This window comes from Petaurus breviceps, unplaced genomic scaffold, assembly GCF_028583685.1.
Source record: "Petaurus breviceps papuanus isolate PSGF00001 unplaced genomic scaffold, PetGlider_PUasm1.0 90847, whole genome shotgun sequence".
Lineage (NCBI taxonomy): Eukaryota > Metazoa > Chordata > Mammalia > Diprotodontia > Petauridae > Petaurus > Petaurus breviceps.
Window position 1 is genome coordinate 26,543,166 of NW_027187360.1, and position 18,251 is coordinate 26,561,416.

The window sequence follows — 18,251 nt, forward strand, 5'->3', positions numbered from 1 at the left end:
ATATATATACTATTATTAATTCCATCTTACATGTAATTGGGAAATAAGACATACAGGCACTGAGGCATAGAGATCCACTGGAAAATTCAAAAGGGGTATGGGAGAAAATATGGGAGAGAGCAGATTGGAGGAGGGGATATCCTGTGGGACTGCTTTTTTGGGGCAGTGGGTAGGGGAAAAACAGGGAGAAAATTTGTAACTCAATTATCTGGCGGAAACGAATGATGTAAATCAGAAGTTAATAAAGCATTAAAAAAAAGTTTTGGAATGAAGACAGGGGAACAAGAGGGTATTTCTGGAGAAGAGCCTAATTTCCACAGAAAATAAGGTTTGAAGTCCTCAAATAAGCTAAGTGGACGAAGAGGTTTGGAAGTTTTGAGGAAAGGTGAGGATAGAAGGTTTGGAACAATTTCTCTGGGAATCAGGGAAGAGCAAAAGGATTATTCTGCTATAGTAAGGAACAAGAAGGGTCTATATAACATAAAATTGAAATGAACCCAACCAAATATGCAAAGGTGTTATGCAGTAGAACCTGAATTCAAATACAAGTACTCTAGACTCTAAACCAATATAAACTCTCACCACTATGCTAAAGCAACAGAACAGAACAGCAGCAGAAAAGAAGTCATATTAAGTCACAAGAAAAGAAGATTACATTAAGATCAATACAAGAGATACCATTCAAAGTATTAATCAAGAATTTTTTTTTAAATTCTGCTCCCTTCCCAGGCAATAGGAAATAAGGATTCTCAGGTCATCAAAATACCTTTCATTTCGATTTACAATGAATAAAATTAAAGTCTCTTTTTCTTTTTCATACATCCTCATATGAACACCTCTACTGTACAACAGGAGGAACATGGAAAATGATAAATACTGAGGGTGGGGTTATTCAACTCTGGTGAATCTAATGATAAATCATAACCATACTTTCGATGAGTATTTTTCTTGGGTAATAAATTACAGCCTTTGTGGCTGTTGGTGCTAAGAGACAACTGGTTTATATAAGGCAGAAAGAGGAACAAAATTCCAAATGGCCTTCTAGCTTCTCTTACTGATTTGGGGAACCATGGCATTTTGTTTAAAATGGAAAATGGTAACTCTTCAGGAGGGGGCTACAAAATTGCTACCATTACCTAGCACCAACTACTCAGAAGTAAGGGATAGCATGACACATGACATCAGAGGTCCATTATTGCTTAAACAGATGATAAGCATATTGCCTGTCTCCTATCACCTAGGTTTTCGTTATTTCTTAGTCCTCAAGCTGGTTTATAAAGCAGATTACTAAGCACTACTATGATAAGGCCCTGGAAAATTGAGAATCAACATCCTAATATGGGATGGGGGATGTGGGAGGTTGATAATCTGACCCTCCAGAGTATGTACCTAACAAAAGTCCTTATAGAGTAGACAAGCTCAAAAAGTGTTTGCTGGTTGAACCACAAATATTGCTGAGTAACCTCTTTAACAAAGTAACAAGGACAGAGTTCCTCCCTTGCTGTTGTGTCCAAGAATAAAAAAACAGGCATGTACCCACTAAGTGATTCTGAAAGGGATAAATTATAGTTCTTCTACCACTACCTAGCACCAACTACTCAGGAGTAAGGGATAGCATGACACGTGACATCAGAGGTCCATTCCATAACTATGAATGTTACCTGGCAGTTGACATCCATCTGTCCATTTGAGAGCAAATACTGAACCACATCATAGTGTCCTTTCTTGGCAGCTAGGTGTAAGCATGTGGAGCCCTCTGCATCCTGAAAGAAAAATAAAATTAAGTTACAAAGAATATGTTTCAAGATATAGTCCCTTTATCTATAAATAGCAAACAATTTTTAGTTTTACACTTAGAACACTAGACAAATAAGAAGTGGATCATAAAAAGTGGTTCTGATGAATCTGAACCCAAATGTTGATTTCCCCAAAAAACCTTAAATGGTTGAAACAAGGCCAGTGAACTCCACATGGCAGTGCTACCCTGTTCTTGTAGATCTATTCACATGTTTCTGAAGTAGACTTTCTACTCAGATAACACATAAGGCAATGCCATTCAAAGGATGATCCTACTAAAGACATTTAAGAGACTAGTGTGATGAAACTGACCAAAAAATTGTATCACAATGTCCTTCAGATTTTCTTGGATTCAAATGATAGCACTTCAAAAACATTAAAGCACAATAGGGCACTTCTAAACTTCAAATTGTATAAATTAGTAACTATTAAAACAATTTGGTAACAAAAAATGAAAAAGTTAATCAGTGAAAAAGACTAGATAAGAAAGCATAAGAAATAAGTGAACTCAATAACTACATGTTCAGTAAACAAGAAAGAACATAAATTAACTGAAGAACAACTCTTTATTTGAGAATTCCTGATAACAGTTTATAGCAATTTTACAAAAGCTGATTTTAAACCAACATCTTATACTATAAAACACAACCAATAAAACAAAAACAAGTTCAAAACAGAAGACCACACACACACACACACACACTCTTACAGAAATACCTTTCACAATTATGGTTAGAGAAGGGAATCAATCTTTAACCAAAATAAGGATAGAGAATATTATAAAAAACAAAAGACATAATTTTAATTACTTAAAACTAGAAACCTTTTGCACAAAATCAATGCAACACTGGGGGGTGGGGAGGAAGAGAAGAAGGGTAATCTTTGCCACCAAAATCTCTAACAAGGGTTTGATATCTAAGATATAAAAGGCATTAACACATATTTAAAAACCAGGATTCTTTCCTCAGAGAATAAGTGAATAAAAAACAATAGTCTATAAAAAAGGAATTATTAAGGATTGACATTCATAGGAATGTTCCCAATCACTAAATTTGGAACAATGCTTAAAAAAAAGAAGCTCCCCCTCATAATCTTTAAGATGCACATGCGTGCATGCATGCATACACACACAAAATTAGAGACATATAGAAAGGGTCCCATATAAACCAAATATTCATAATAGTATTTTTATGGTGGAGAAAAAACCCTGAAAATTAAATAGATGCTCGTCAACTATGGTTAAACAAACTATGCTACATGACTATAATGAAATTTTACAATGCCACATAAAATCACAAATATGAAGAACTCAGAGAAGCATGGGAGATATAAAATAACGCAATGAGATAAGAATAAGGAAAAAACATACACAATGACTTTAACAATATAAATGGAAAGAACTGAAAAAATGCAAAAGGCTATATAATTACAATAACAAAATTTGGTTTAGATGAAGACCTAAGAAAATGCTTTTATTTTGTGCTAGAAGGGAATTAGATATGGAATATTTGCTGCACTGTCAGATTCAGTTGATTTGTTGGTTAATTCTGCAAAATTGCATTCTTCATCTTTCTTTTTTAATCTTTACTGAATAGGATGATGTGCAGCATAAAAAAAGTGGGAGGGACATATTCATAAAGGTGATATGAAAAAGAACAATAAAAAATAACATTAAGAAAAAACAATGGGTTATCTCTTTATTCATCCAATACTCACTATTTCATTTGAGACCCAACATTTTAGGAGCTACTAGTTAGAGGTACACAATTTAAAGGGTGTGGAAAACAATTTCTCTCTAATGATTCAGTAGAAACTATAGAGGTTAGCAATAAGCTAATTAAAAGAATGAGAGAATGTGGAAGAAGAAACAAATAGGAAAGAATTACACTACCTTCTTTTCTGCTCTATTTTCTTCCATTTCTTTAAAATAATAATAATTATTAATTAAGGTCTCATCTAACATCTTCCAAAGGGAAATAAAAGTAGGTTTCTTCAGTTTTATGTACAGAAAAAGTTACAAACAGCTCACACCACAAACAATTTCCACATATATTGGTAGTCAACAATTATCCTCAGTACTTTGGTGAAGATTTAGAGTGGGTAAGGTTATGCCCTAGGAGGCATAAACACAGAGTATTGCTTTTTTATTTAGAATGGGCAATATTTATACTGCTATCTATATCTTAAGGCAAATACTAACCCAGGGAAACTCAGAAACACAGGAAAATCCACATTGGAGTATGAATGTTTTGTAAGATCCACAAACCCAGTTAAAATGGAAGCAAAAGAACTGGCTCAATGGGAAAGTAATCAAAACATAATGAATAATAAAACTGCCAAGATAAGATATATAAACCATAACACAGAGAAGGAAAACTTTGACATACGATAATAAAATTATAATAGAGTTACCCAATAAAGGAAGTGGAAGGGATAGGGATAATTTACTTTTGTTCAAGTGAATAAACATCTCTTTTAAGCTTAACTATTCACAAAACTAGATGTAAAATGTTGCACTAATGGGGCAGCTAGGTGGCACAGTAAATAAAGCATTGGCCCTGAAGTCAAGAGGACCTGAGTTCAAATCCCTCCTCAGACACTTAACATTTACTAGCCGTGTGACCTTGGGCGAGTCACTTAACTCCAATTGCCCTCCAAAAAGAAAAAAAAAGTTGCATTATTACCCTACTGTAATGACACTTTCAAATTCCATATGGTCAGACAGAAAAGCATAATACTGTAAGTGAATTGAGCCAGAATACACTACTGATAGTCATTAGCAAATAGTAAATCACCAAACACAGAACAGCTAAGAACAGTGATAACCAAAGTTATCTGAATAGGAGGAATACTGCCCAGCTCCTATACACCTCCCCCACTAAAATCATGAAGTTCACACACCAGAACAAATAATGATCAAGAAATCCAATAAGAAACTATGTGACTTCTTCCACCCAGAAATGCACAAAAGGTAGGCCAGAAAGTCATGAGCCAAGGGGAAAGGATGATCCTCTAGGAAAGCAAATGACACAGTGACAAGACAGAACACATACGACCTGCAAGGCTCCATGTGTGTAGGCAGCAAGAGTATGGTAAGAAAGCCCACAGCAGGGGCCACTGGGAAGACAGTGCTTAATCTGGTGCCAAACGGTGTGATGCCAAAACTCAGACAGGGGCTTCTCTGAGATTCTTAAAACTGTCCTTGGATTTTTAAAGGGTAGGAAAGGGAAAGAGGAAGGGAGGAATACACTAAAGAAGAATGGAGCAGAAATTGTCCTCTCTCCTAAATGGGGTGCATGAGAAGGAAGGTATAAATATGGAAGTATAGAAGTGGGCATCAAATTAACTGTACTTTAATCTGAAAGACGAAGAAGGGTTTGAACACAAACACATAAAAATAAACACATATCCCAACAGCTTTGTTAGAAATTTATAAAACTTCTACAGAAAAACAGAGACTGTAGCCCCTCCCCCAACCCTACTCCCTATGGATTTAAGATGAAAGAAAATATCAGGGAACAAATAACCAAAAGCAAAACATAATTCCTGTTCCTAAAGGTGAGCAAGCCAGTCAATAAACATTTATTCAGCATCTACTATATGCTAATGAGTTAAAAATACTAAGAAAACAAAGAAAGGAAAAAAAGGGGGAAAAAGTCATTTCCTTCAAAGAGCTCACAATCTAAAGATCACTTAAAAAGAAGCTTCAAAGCCAGAGGGTGGGTGGGAGAGAAAGAAGGCACTCAGCAAGATAAAATCCTGAAACCAGGAGAAATGATAAGATGGGTGCCTTGGGCTCCCACTTTTAAATGGAGCATCTGGGAGAAACTCTCCAGATGTGTGTATCTTCTACCCGCTCTAGTCAGAAGGAGGAAGTGAGAAATCAGAACTGAAGAGGTAGGAGATTAATAGTTGATATGACATTTTCCTTCTTCATTTCTGTTTGACATGATGAAATGCCCTTACTCCTTTCCAAAGCTAACTTCTTTACTTCTTCAAATGAATGCATTCCACCCTGTCTCCTCCAACAGACTGCCCCCTGTCACTTCTGCTCTTTCACTTAATTTCAATCTCTCCCTTTTCTACTGCCTACAAACAGGGCCATTACTCCCTTACCCTGAAAAAAACCCTCACTTGGTCCTTTCATCAACACTATCATCCTATATCTCTATCATCCTTCTTCCCTTTGTAGCAAAACTCTTCTAAAGGACATGGACAATAGGAGACTCCACCACTTTCTATTCTCTCACCTTAACTCCTTACAATCTGGCTTCTGACCTTATTATTTCACCAAAACTGCTCTCTCCAAAGTTACTAATGATTTCTTAGTTGCCAAATCCAATGGCCTTTTCCCAATACTCATTGTCCTAGACCCCTCTGTAGCCTTTGACACTGATGATTCACTCTATCTCTCTCTTGATACTCTCTTCTCTCTAGGTTTTCAGGATATCACTCTCTTGGTTTTCCTCCTACCTACCTGACCACTCTTGCTGTCTTCTTTACTAGATTCTCATCCAGATCATACTCTCTAACCATAGATGTCCCTGAGGGTTCTGTCCTCGGCCCTCTTCTCTCTCTCTACGCTACTTCACTTGGTGATCTCATTAGCTCTCATTATTGAATTACCAACTCTATGCGAATGATTCTCAGATCTATTCTTCCTGCCCCAATCTCTCTGCTGACTTCTAATTTCATACCTTCAACTGCCTTTCAGTCATCTTGAACTGGATGTCCAGTAGATATCTGAAATTCAATTTGTTTAAAACACAACTCATTATCTTTCTCCCCCAAACCTTTCCCAGCTTACTATTGTAAAGGGCAACACTACCTTCCCAGTCCCTCAGTTTCACAACTGGTAGGTACTCAGGATTGCTCACTATCACCCCCTCCCCAGACCCTCACCCCCACCTCCACCCCATCCAAGCTGTTGTTAAGGCCTGCCAATTTCCCCTTGGAAACATTTCTCCAATATACACTATTCTCTCTTCTGACACTGCCACAACTCTAGTTCAGGCCTTCATCACCACCTCATGCCTGGATTACTGAATTAGCCCACTACCTCCAGTCTCTTCCCCACTACAGTCCATTCTCCATTAAGCCCTAAAGTGATTTTCCTAAAATGTAGATCTGATCATGGCACCCCCACACTCAATAAACTCCAGTAGTCTCCTATTGCCTCTAGGAACCCCTCATAACCTAGTTCCCTCCTACCTTTCTGTTCTTCTTATACCTTATTCCCCAAATCAAACTCTTCAATTCAGTAACACTGATCTCCTGTTCCACGGACATAATCCATTTGTTGTTTCTGGGCATTTTCTCTGGCTGTTCTCAATACCTGGAACGCTATCCTTCCTCCACTTTGACTATTGACCTCCTTGGCTTCAAATCCCAACCAAAATCTCACCTTCTACAGGAAGCCTTCTCTAATTCCTCTTAATTCCAGTATTTTTCATCTTTTAATAATTGTATATTTATCCTTTATAGACTTTGCTTTATATATTGTTGGCATGATGACCTCTTCCTTAGACTGTAAGCTCCTTGCAGGCAGGGACTGCATTTTGTCCCTTTTTTTATTCTCAGCACTTGGCATAGTGGCTGGCATATAGTAAGTGGCTTAATAATTGTTTACTGAATGCAATGAATGAAAACAATGATGACGTCCAAGAGAGTAGCCAGGTGGGAAATAATGTGGTATAAAAAGGAAAAAGAAAAACAAGAACTACAAGATAATGATTTTTTGCCATGTTAAATTTGAGATGACTAGGGGATATCCAGTTGGAAATATCTAACAGGTAGTTGGTGATATGGAACTGGGGCTCAGTAGAGAGACTAAGGTGGGATATATAGATCTATGAATAATCCACAGAGAGATGGTGACTAAACCTAATAGGAGGCTGGTGAGGTCACCAAGAGAAAGTAAAAAGAGAAGGAGGCACAGGAGAAAGACTTGAAGTATACCACAATTAAGGGGCATGACACAAACAATGAATTAGCAAAGGGGATTGAAAAGTAGTCACACAGGTAGGAGAGCAGTGTAACAAAAATGCAGAAAAGAGAGAGGATTCAGGAAGAGAAAGTGAAGAATAGAGTCAAATGCTACAAACAGGTCATGGAAGAGGAAGAGGAGGAAGAACGAGTAAAGGTCGTTAGATTTGGTCATCAGGAGATCACTGCTGACTTTGGAAAGAGCAATTTCAGTTAAGTGATGAGGTCAGAAAGCAAAGTACATAGCATAACAAAGGGAATGAGAAGATAGAAAGTAGAGGAATCAGGTGTAAATGGTATTTTCAGAGTATGGTATAAGGGAAAAGATTTAGAATTATACTTTGCAGAGATGGCAGGACACAGAAAGGATTTGTTTTGAGGATGACAAGAATGCTTGTAAGCAATAGGGAAGGAAGCAATATACAAGGAAAGAATGAAGGCATCCCCAGCAAGTAATCAAATAGCCTTCATTTGGAGACTACTGATGACAGGAAATTTATTCAGTCCTGTACAACTGCTCCAGTTCTGGACACTTTTGATTTCCTTTTCCCTCTATGTATCTTCTACTCATTTCATGTAGTTCTAGTCTCTAGAGACAAAAAGAATGGATATAAATTTTCTTATACATTATAGTCCTTTAAATAATTAAACACAATAATCATGTGATCACCAAATCTCTTAAGATTAACATCCCCAGGTCAAGTAAATAATCATAGTCACCTTACATCTAGACTGTTGAATTTGTAGTTCACTAAGATTTCTCCCATAAGAACAACTGTCTGGGAAAGCCTCTTCTGTTTCATACTGGAACTGTTTAATTTTCTAGACCTAAGTACCTTATTTAGTAAGTTTAGTTTGATCCCTCATTTTAACATGTCAAGACCTTTTAGAATCTTGACTTTGTCATCCAACATATGAGCTAGCCGAAACAATTCTGTACCATTTTAAGTATAATGACATGTCTATCTTACCCACATCCCATAACTAATAAAAATGCTGGATATCGTAGGGTGGAAGACTTATCACTGGATCATTCTAACAGAGACAACCCTCCACACTGACAGAGATTAATGTGCCTAGTCATTCAACTTTACTATACTATTAAACTTAGCACAATGCCTGGCAATAGTAAGCACAATATAAATGTTAGTTATTATCATTCTCTCCATCTTGTGCATACAGATATCATAATAAAGTCTTCTAAAATCTTTGCTGAAATTCAGGTATACTATTATCTTTGTAATTATCCTCTCCCCTCTCCATGACCCAACAACTCACCAATTTAGCATGACATGCCCAGTGAATTTAGGTTGGCTCTTAGTGACCACCATTTTCCTTTCTAAATATTCCAAAGAAACCTTTTGAATTTTCAAAGATCAGTAAGAGAGACTTAGAAAGCATATCTGAAAATTCATCCATTACCCTGACTTGCATTTTTTTGGACCTGGCAACTGGATCATATTTCAGAAAACTCACTTTTCTCACCAGTTTCTTATTTATACCAAGTTTCAAGCTGATCTCAGCAGTCAAAAACTTTCTCCTCGGGGTGGCTAGGTGGTGCAGTGAATACAGCACTGGCCCTGGAGTCAGGAGGACCAGAGTTCAAATCCAGCCTCAGCCACATAACACTTGCTTAGTTAGCTATGTGACCTTGGTCAAGTCGCTTAACCCCAAATGCCCTCCAAAAAAGTTAAAAAAAAAAACTTTCTCCTTTCAAAAAAATTACTTTGATAGATATGTGATAAAGCAGATTTGGGAATTCTGATTCGAAGTCATACACACCCTCTTATCATGTGTGAATCTTGTCCTTGCCTCTTCTAAGTATACCCAAGCAGATCTAACATGCTGGAGGACTTTTCAATAATTTTGCCCATCAAATACAGCAGTCAATCTCCCTGACTATACAAACAGCACATGTCTCTTTACAAATATATTTCTTTTTATTTACACATCAAACTATTATTGCTAAAACGTTGCTACCCTCTGATGCCCACTATATACCTCTCCAATGCCCTTTAGGTCACCTACAATTTGGATCTTTAGAGAACAGAGTCTACCATGGTTTGTACTCATACAGAATCACCAGGAGACCACTCTCATGTTTTAAGATTTTATGTAAGTGAACAGGTTAAAATCACTGAACATCATGGTCAATTTCCCATATATAATCTATTGTCCATCTGAAGTTCCTGTTTAAGATATAGGTATTAGTTGACTAAATCAATTTACTGCTCACTCAATTACATATTATAATCCAGGGAACAGGCATTCTCCACTAACTTGGTTTTTCTAATGTGAACTGTTAGGCCAACAACTTTTGAATGATCATACTCTCATTAAGAAGTCCCCTCAGTATCCTGAGACTTGAGAAAAATCAGCAGAATTTCATCCACAAACAAAAGCATGTAAAGGACTTTACTATCTATAAGAAATCTCGCTAGGATCTGGAGTCTGTGAAGGACACTGAAATGAAAGTGAGAAAAACCAATGGAGAATGTAAAGCTTCCCCTTTTATGCCTTGCCCAATACAAAAAAAAAAAAAAAAAAAAAAAAGATTAGGCAAAATTATTTAAGTGGTTGCACTATCCAGGAATCTTGTATGATCTTAATGTATGTATGGGAGACAGTTTCTTCAAAGAGAATTTAAGGCAATGTTTCCTCTACTAAACCAAATGTTTTTGTGTAATCAAAACACAATAAATCCAGTCTGATTTTTTTATTCTTTGTACTTTCAGTCATATATGACTAGTAATGTGTCCAACTGTAGAAAATCACCTGCTAAAGACTCTGCCTTAATATTTTCATCAAAGATAACTATTTAATGCATAGGTTGCACAAAAGATTTTATAGAGCTGGAAAAGGTGTGAGGTATCGCCGCCTTTCGTATGTGAAAAGAATGGTAGCTGAAAGGGTCAGAAAAAATTTTCTATACAGAGCTGTTAGAATCAACCTGAAAAGAAACGGAGCCCCATGGGTGGAATGCTGAGAAGGGATAAAAGAACATTCTTTTAGAACGAGAAAGTGATCTTTCCCCTCAGATAAATGTACTGAAATGATATACTTGAAGGAAGAGCAATGACTGAGGTAATAATAGCTGCAAAGAACTATGGTTCATTAGTTCCAGCTCTGTTTTCAGAATTTTAACGGTAATAACTGAAAAATTATAAAACACTGAACTGTTTGGGGTCTTCTGATGGATTCACACCTGACAGAAACATATGTAATCTGAGTTTTATACCTCATAAGATAAAGATAACTGAATGATGACTAGAAGATTCTGATATGAGAATATGGGAAGGTAGAAAATAATCAGGAGGAAGAAAGACATCAGAAGAAGAGTAATAATCTGAGTGAAGGAAGAATCCCAGGAAGCTGGGGACAGAAAACAGAAGGCTATGAGTGAAAGAGATTCCAGCCAACTCTGGAGAAGCTTTGCTAGGAAGACAGAATTACTTTGCTGATTGGCCAGCAGTAATGGTGGGTCAGCTAAGTGAGCTCTTCAGTTGTTGTACTGATTGGACGAGAGCTGAATACTGACTATGTAAAGATATTCACTATGAGTTTATTGTTCTGTAGTGCCATCTACATCTTGAAAGAGGGGAAACCTCTTGGAAGCCTTGATTCGTCTTTTGTAATCTCATCAGGGTTGGAGAAGACATTTTCCATTGGCTTGATATAAGCTGTGCTTTTTGGAAAACACATTAGGCTTTGCTAGAAGATAAATGTTATGTGAAAAGCTGATGGGATTTGTCTGCACTGTCCAGCTTTGCAATTTTCTGATTTTAAGAAACTACTTGCAGATTGGAGGAGGGGATATCTTGTGGGACTGCTATTTTGGGGCGGTGGGTAGGGGAAAAATGGGGAGAAAATTTGTAACTCAAAATCCGGTGGAAATGAATGATGTAAATCAGAAGTTAATAAAGAATTTGAAAAAAAATTAAAAAAAAAAACTACTTGTCATTGAACAAGTACAGAGGATAACTCTTTCTAAGTGTCCTGTTATGGATGGCTCTGGGATAAAAGAATTTCTCACTGCTTCATCAATGACTTTCACCACAGGAGAGGAATAAGTGCCCAAAGGGAAATAGCTAGCAGAGAAGCATCTTCATGTGGTGTGGATTATTAATTATTAAAGTCCACAGGTGGGAGCTGCCCTAAAACTATATTTTCTCCACTCATGTGCCTCCTAGCTAGGTTTCCGTAAATATATGCCAACTATCACCCACAGATACCATGAGAGAATATGACTAAGGTTCAAATGTGCAAAATACCAGTATTATAGGAAAATTATAAAGAAATTATAGAAAAGTTGAAAAGAAAAAAATTCTAGAGTTTTGAAAACTTGAGTGGACTGTGATGTTTGATTATTCCTGTTCTAGAAATAAGCTTGTACTACAAGAATTATTGTACTGCATTGTTAACTCTCTCTACTTAGCAAGGATATTAAATGTTCAGTAGCTGAGGAATTTTCTGGGTATTTTGGTTTTCTTTATTATAATGATACTAAATTTACATTGGGATAAGATCTAAAGAATGCTAATAAAGAGTCAATGTCTTTATTTTTATCTAATTCCTATTTTCCTGGATGAATAGCTTATTTCAAAAGCTTCAGAGCTGCTACAATTAAAATCAATACATGTTCTCATATTTTTAATTAATTCCAATATGGTATTTATTTTTGACATTTTACTAGAATGATGTGTGAATAGACATCTGATTCAAGAATGATTCCTACACCAATAATCAAATTTTCCTGTTATTAAAATGCAATCAGTTTCCTGTTGTGATATTTGATGCTCACCATGTAAGGTCTTTTGACTTCTCTCAAAGAAAATATTCAAGAAATACAGTCTTAACGCTCTTAAGTAATTTTACAAACGTATGGACTGATTTTTAAATACAAAACCATATATTCCAACATATTACTCAGTGTCTCCTTTCCCCATGGACATCTTTCCATTTATTATTATAATATATTATATTATATTATATTATATTATATTATATTATATTATATTATATTATATTATATTATATTATATTATATTATATTATATTATATTATATTATATTATATTATATAGTATCTGAGCCCGGATTTGATCCCCAGGTCATACCGACACTGGGGCCAGTGGTCTTACTCTCTGTGCTACCTGGCTGCCCCTTAGGCTTTTCTTAAAAACCTCTAAGGATTTAGGGTGGCTAAGTGGAGCAGTGAATAGAGCACCTGCCCTGGAGTCAGGAGGACTTGAGTTCAAATCTGACCTCAGACACTTAACAAACATACACAAAAAAACTAGTCATATGACCTTGGACAAGTCACTTAACCCCAACTGCCCTACCTTCCCCTCTCAAAAAAAAAAAAAAAAAAGCATGATCCACTACTTTCCCAAGGCAGCCATCAGCTACAATAAGACAAAGTTAGGCTTCACTTTGGGACAGATTTACCATTAGGATGTCTTTCCTTAAGTGAAACATAAATTTGCCTTTTTGCAGCTTCCATCTATTTATTATTCCTAATTCTGTCTTCTTGGAAAAAGCATAATAAATCTAATCCCTCTTTCAAATGATAGCTTTTAAAATATCTGTGGACAGCACCAATGTTCCCACTTAATTTTCTCTTCTCTAGACTATAAAGATCTGTATCTCTTCCAACTGATACTCATTTGGCATGACCTTGAAGCATTCTGACATCCTGGTTGCATTCCTAGGAACTATATACTGCCAACTTATCAATGTCCTTTATAGTATGTATCAGGTAAAACTAAACATCATACTCCAAATGTGGCCTGACCAAGATGGAGTAAAATGACACTATCATCAAACTTCTCCTGGACATTTCTACCCTATTAATTCACATTAAGTATGCAATCCACTAAGACACTTAGTTCTTTTTCAGATGAACTGATGTCTACATTCATAGATCTCTTACTCAGAAAAACTAGATTTTCGAACCCAAGTATAAGATTTATCCCTAATAATTTTATCTTATTCATTTCAGATAATTATTCTAGTCCATAAAAATGTTTTTGAATACTGGTTCTGCCATCTATGTTAACTACTGGTTCTAAATTTGTGTCCTCTCAAATTTGACAAGTATGAAATTTATGTCTTTAACCAAGTCATTGATAAAACCCAACAAGGTAACCCAGTCTTTCTTGAAGACCTGCAGGAAAGGATAATCCACTAGATTTTGGGACATTTCAATAGAGAGAACCTCCAAAGCTGATATTTAACCATTAATGACTATTCTTTAGGCCTAGGCAATTAATTAATGCCAAAATCACCTAATTATACTAAAGATTAACTCACATCTTTATACAGCCTATGCACAAGAATAGTACAAAAAATGGTTTTCAATATTTTCCAAAATTTAGGTTAAATATCTACAAAATTTCTCTGATCCACCGGACTAATAATCCTGTCCAAAAAAAAAAAAAACCCAATTAAAAAGGAAAAAACCCCACAAATGTTTCATCTGACATGGTATGAAAAAGTAAAGGTACACAGAAAATGTATGAAATGGTAATTGAATAAAGTCCAACCTATTACGAAAGAGCATTTCAGCTAGTCAGGTCCTCTCATTTGATAAATTCAGGGTCTGTACAGATGTTATGAACTTGAAGAATAGTCTCTAAAAGGAAGGCTGGCCTCAGTCATTGGTCTCAGGGTCTGTCTGAGTCATGAATACATTCAGTTCAGCACCCAGGTGGCCTTTTATTTTTAACATAAATGCATCAAATTAGCTGTCAAAAGCTCTTCTTTGGTCAGTGCAAGTCAGTGAGAACCTTTACCTTGTCCTTGACCTCTTCTTCAAACACCAATTAACAAAAATTTATTTAAGCACTAAATAACATAACTATGTAAACTAATGTAACAAAACTATGTACCAGAAGCTATGTTAAGGACTTGGAATTGAAAAAGAATATAGTTCTTGCCCTCAAAAGGAAAAAAATATGCTGTATACATCTAAGGAAACAAAGTAACTGGGGTGGAGGAGATAAGGGAAACACTAGCATCTGCAAGGATTAACAAAGGCCTCATTTAGGAGACAGCTCTTGATCTAAGCTTTAAAGGAGAAACAAGGATATTATGAGGTGGAAGTGAGGAGAGAGCACCTTCTAGACATGGGGGATAGCCTGTAAAAAGGCAAGAAGATGGGGGAGAAAATGCCACACAAGGAGAACAACAAGCAGGGCCAATTTAGCTCTCACAGAATACATGAAGTGAATTAATGTGCAATAAAATCTAGAAATACATCAAGTTAAAACCACACCTGAATCAGACGGTGAAAGGATTTAAATGCCAAACAAGAGAAGTTTGTATTCTATACTAGAAACAAAAGACAAACCTTGTAGCTTCTTAAGCAGACAACATGACATGTTCAGGTCTGTGGGTTAGGATATAACTTCAGCAACTATGCGAAATAACTTGAAAGGGAAGAGAGGGACTTGATAGAGACCAATCAGAAGGTTGTAGTAATTCTTTACAAAGTGACTAATGTGGAAATTTGTTTAATATGACTATAAATGTAGATGAAAATGTAAAAAAGCCTATATCAGACTGCATGCTGTCCTGGGACTGGGGGGGAAAGAGAGAGGTGGAGAAAATTTAGAACTCCAAGGCTTATATTATATAAGTTAATGCTAAAAACTGAAAATGATTTTTTTTTAAGTTGAAAGATGATGAAAAAAATTGACTTTCTAAGTTCTCAAGGATATCTGAAGTCTATTGGTAGCCTTGGGAGTTGTCAGGGTATGAAAAAAATAATACTACAGTACTATAATGGGCAGCTATATGGTCCCGTGAATAAAGCATGTGTCTGAAGTGAATAAGACCTGAGTTAAAATTCTGCCACATCTACCTATCGTATGTGTGCCCCTGGGCAAGTCACCTAAGCTCAAACCACTCTAGTATCTTTGCCAACAAAATCTAAAATGGGGTCACAAAGAGCTGGATATGACTGAAAAAAAACTAATGAACAACAAATTACTATTAAACAAGGGAAGTGATAGAATTTGCACTTATGAGTGGAAGGAATACACATAAAAAATATAGTGGTGTCAACAAAATTTGGCAACTTACTGGACAAAGTGTAGTGTGGGAGAGAAAAGGGCTGAAGATGACTCAAATGGGTTGTAAATCAGGTTGTGGATAGATGGTAGGGCCCTCAAATGAAACAGAGATCAAAGTAAATAGAGTGAGTCATGACTTGCTGTTCATGAAGCTACAATAGCTAAGCATCTCTTCAATATTATGTTCTTCCAAGAAGTAAAGTCAAGAACACTGGCCAACAGTTTGTAGATTCCATTTTATTCTGTTCTGGAAAAATAGGACCTCTTCTATTCTAAAATCAGAGACTGACTGACAACAGTTTGGTAATCAGATTTGGCAGTTTAGTACTCTCAATTTTATCATCAGCAAAATGGGAATAATAATAGCAGCTACACCTCATTGAGCTGTTAAGTTCAAAAAAGATAAGTATATGTTCAGCTCTTTGCAAACCGTAATGTGCTATGTATAGTAAGCTGTATTATTATCTCATTCTCTTCATTTTCTTCAATTAAAGTTAAAACCAGTCTTAGGACTAACTGCTATATAAACTCCTTTATAGATGGACAAATAACTTTTTTTGTTGTTAAATAAAAGTATTAGGATGAAAGATCATCTTCTGTGGGTCCCCTCTGTACAAATCCAGAAGCAGAAAGGATGAAGATACTCTGATATATATTTCATCCTATTTGCACATGATTTTGGTTTCTTCTGCTAGGGCTCTACATTTCAAAGGCTTGCTCCATCAAAGGATGTTCAATGCCTTTGCTGTGTTTATCATGATATTTATTAAAACATTATTCTAAAGTTTCTACGGAGCAATGTAATGTCTACACAATTGTAGATAACAATTTGGACTGTGATAACGATCCAGTTCCAATACAACTGACTGGCTAATACTCAGAGGGCTATAAAACTGTGCATACCCTTTGACCCAGCAATACCACTTCTAGATCTGTATCCCTAAGAAATCATAAAAATGAGAAAAGAACCCACATGTACATATTTATAACAGCTCTTTTTGTGGTGGCAAACAACGGGATATAGAGGGGATGTCCAACAACTGGGGAATGCCTGAACAAGTTGTAGTATACAAATGTTATAGAAAGTATATTGTTCCGTAAGAAATTATGAGCAGATTTCAGAAAAACCTGGAAGGACTTACATGAACTGATGCTGAGTGAAGTGAGCAGAACCAAGAGAACATCATACACAGCAACAGTAACGTTGTGTGATGACGAACCTTGATAGACTTAGCTCTTCATAGCAATACAATGATCTAAAACAATTCCAAAAGACTCGTGATGGAAAATGCTATCCACATCCAGAGAAAGAACTATGGTGTCTGAATGCAGACTGAAGCACACTACATTCTCTTTGTGTGTGTGTGTGTGTTGCTTCTTACTCATGGTTTTTTCCTTTGGTTCTAATTCTTTACAAAGTGACATTTTTTAATGTGGAAATGTTTTTAATATAATTGTAAATGTACAGCTATATCAGATTGCATGCTGTCCTGGGATTGGCAGGGGGAAGAAGGTGGAGAAAATTTAGAATTCCAAGTCTTATATTATTGAAATGAATGTCGAAAACTAAAAATGATTTTTTTTTAGTTGAAAGATGATGAAAAAAATTGACTGGCTAAGTTCTCAAGGATATTTGAAGTCTGTTGGTAGCCTTGGGAGTTGTCAGGATATAAAAGATACTGAACTCCTAATGTGTAATTCTAGTCACCAGATTATGTGGTTATAATTAGTTTCATTTTTTTTCAAGAGGGTTCAGACAGAACTGGTCTTAGGACAAGTCATTCTGCCATTATTTTAATTTTCTAAGGACTATTGTATAGATGGATAAAATAACTGCTTTCTGCAGTTCAATACTTATTTTTTTAACCTAATATAAAAGCTCTATCCAGAATTAAACCTCTTAAAGTTACATTTTTAAAAGGCAGTAAGGCATACCTTTTGTAAGCCTTTACTACTGCTTAGTCAAATAATGCTGATTTACATTAATAATCCCATAATTTGCTCAGCTATTCACCAACAAATGGATACACACTTTGTTTCTAGTTCTTAACTATAATAAAAAGGATTAGTACAATTTTTGAATATAGAAGTCCTTTCCCTTTTTCATTAATTTCCTTGAGGTAAAAGGTGGGGTCACAAAGTAAAAGAATATGCAGTTTACTGATCTGGGGGGCCAGCAGTGAGGGGAGGGTATATAGTTCTAAAATCTTTTCCAGAATGGTGATGCTTTTTTACAGCTCTACTAACAGTGCAACAGCACACCTACTGCTCCACAGTCCCTCTAGTAACTGTTATTTTTGCCGACTTGATCAACACAAACTGGAAATTCATTCATTTGTCACTGTCATTTCCTTTGAGCATTTTTCCATTTAGTTAGCTTGGCTTATTTTCCTT

General features: G+C 36.0%; 1 protein-coding gene across 15 annotated transcripts in view; it reads right to left on the reverse strand.

Moving 5' to 3' along the window:
* Positions 1 to 18,251, reverse strand: part of EHMT1 (euchromatic histone lysine methyltransferase 1) — a 430,700-nt gene that overhangs the window by 76,790 nt on the left and 335,659 nt on the right. For all 15 annotated transcript variants that reach the window (XM_069072710.1, XM_069072712.1, XM_069072720.1 and 12 more), the window contains one exon: positions 1,662 to 1,763. In XM_069072710.1, the coding sequence (XP_068928811.1) occupies positions 1,662 to 1,763 (102 nt within the window). The remainder of the gene's footprint in view (positions 1 to 1,661; positions 1,764 to 18,251) is intronic.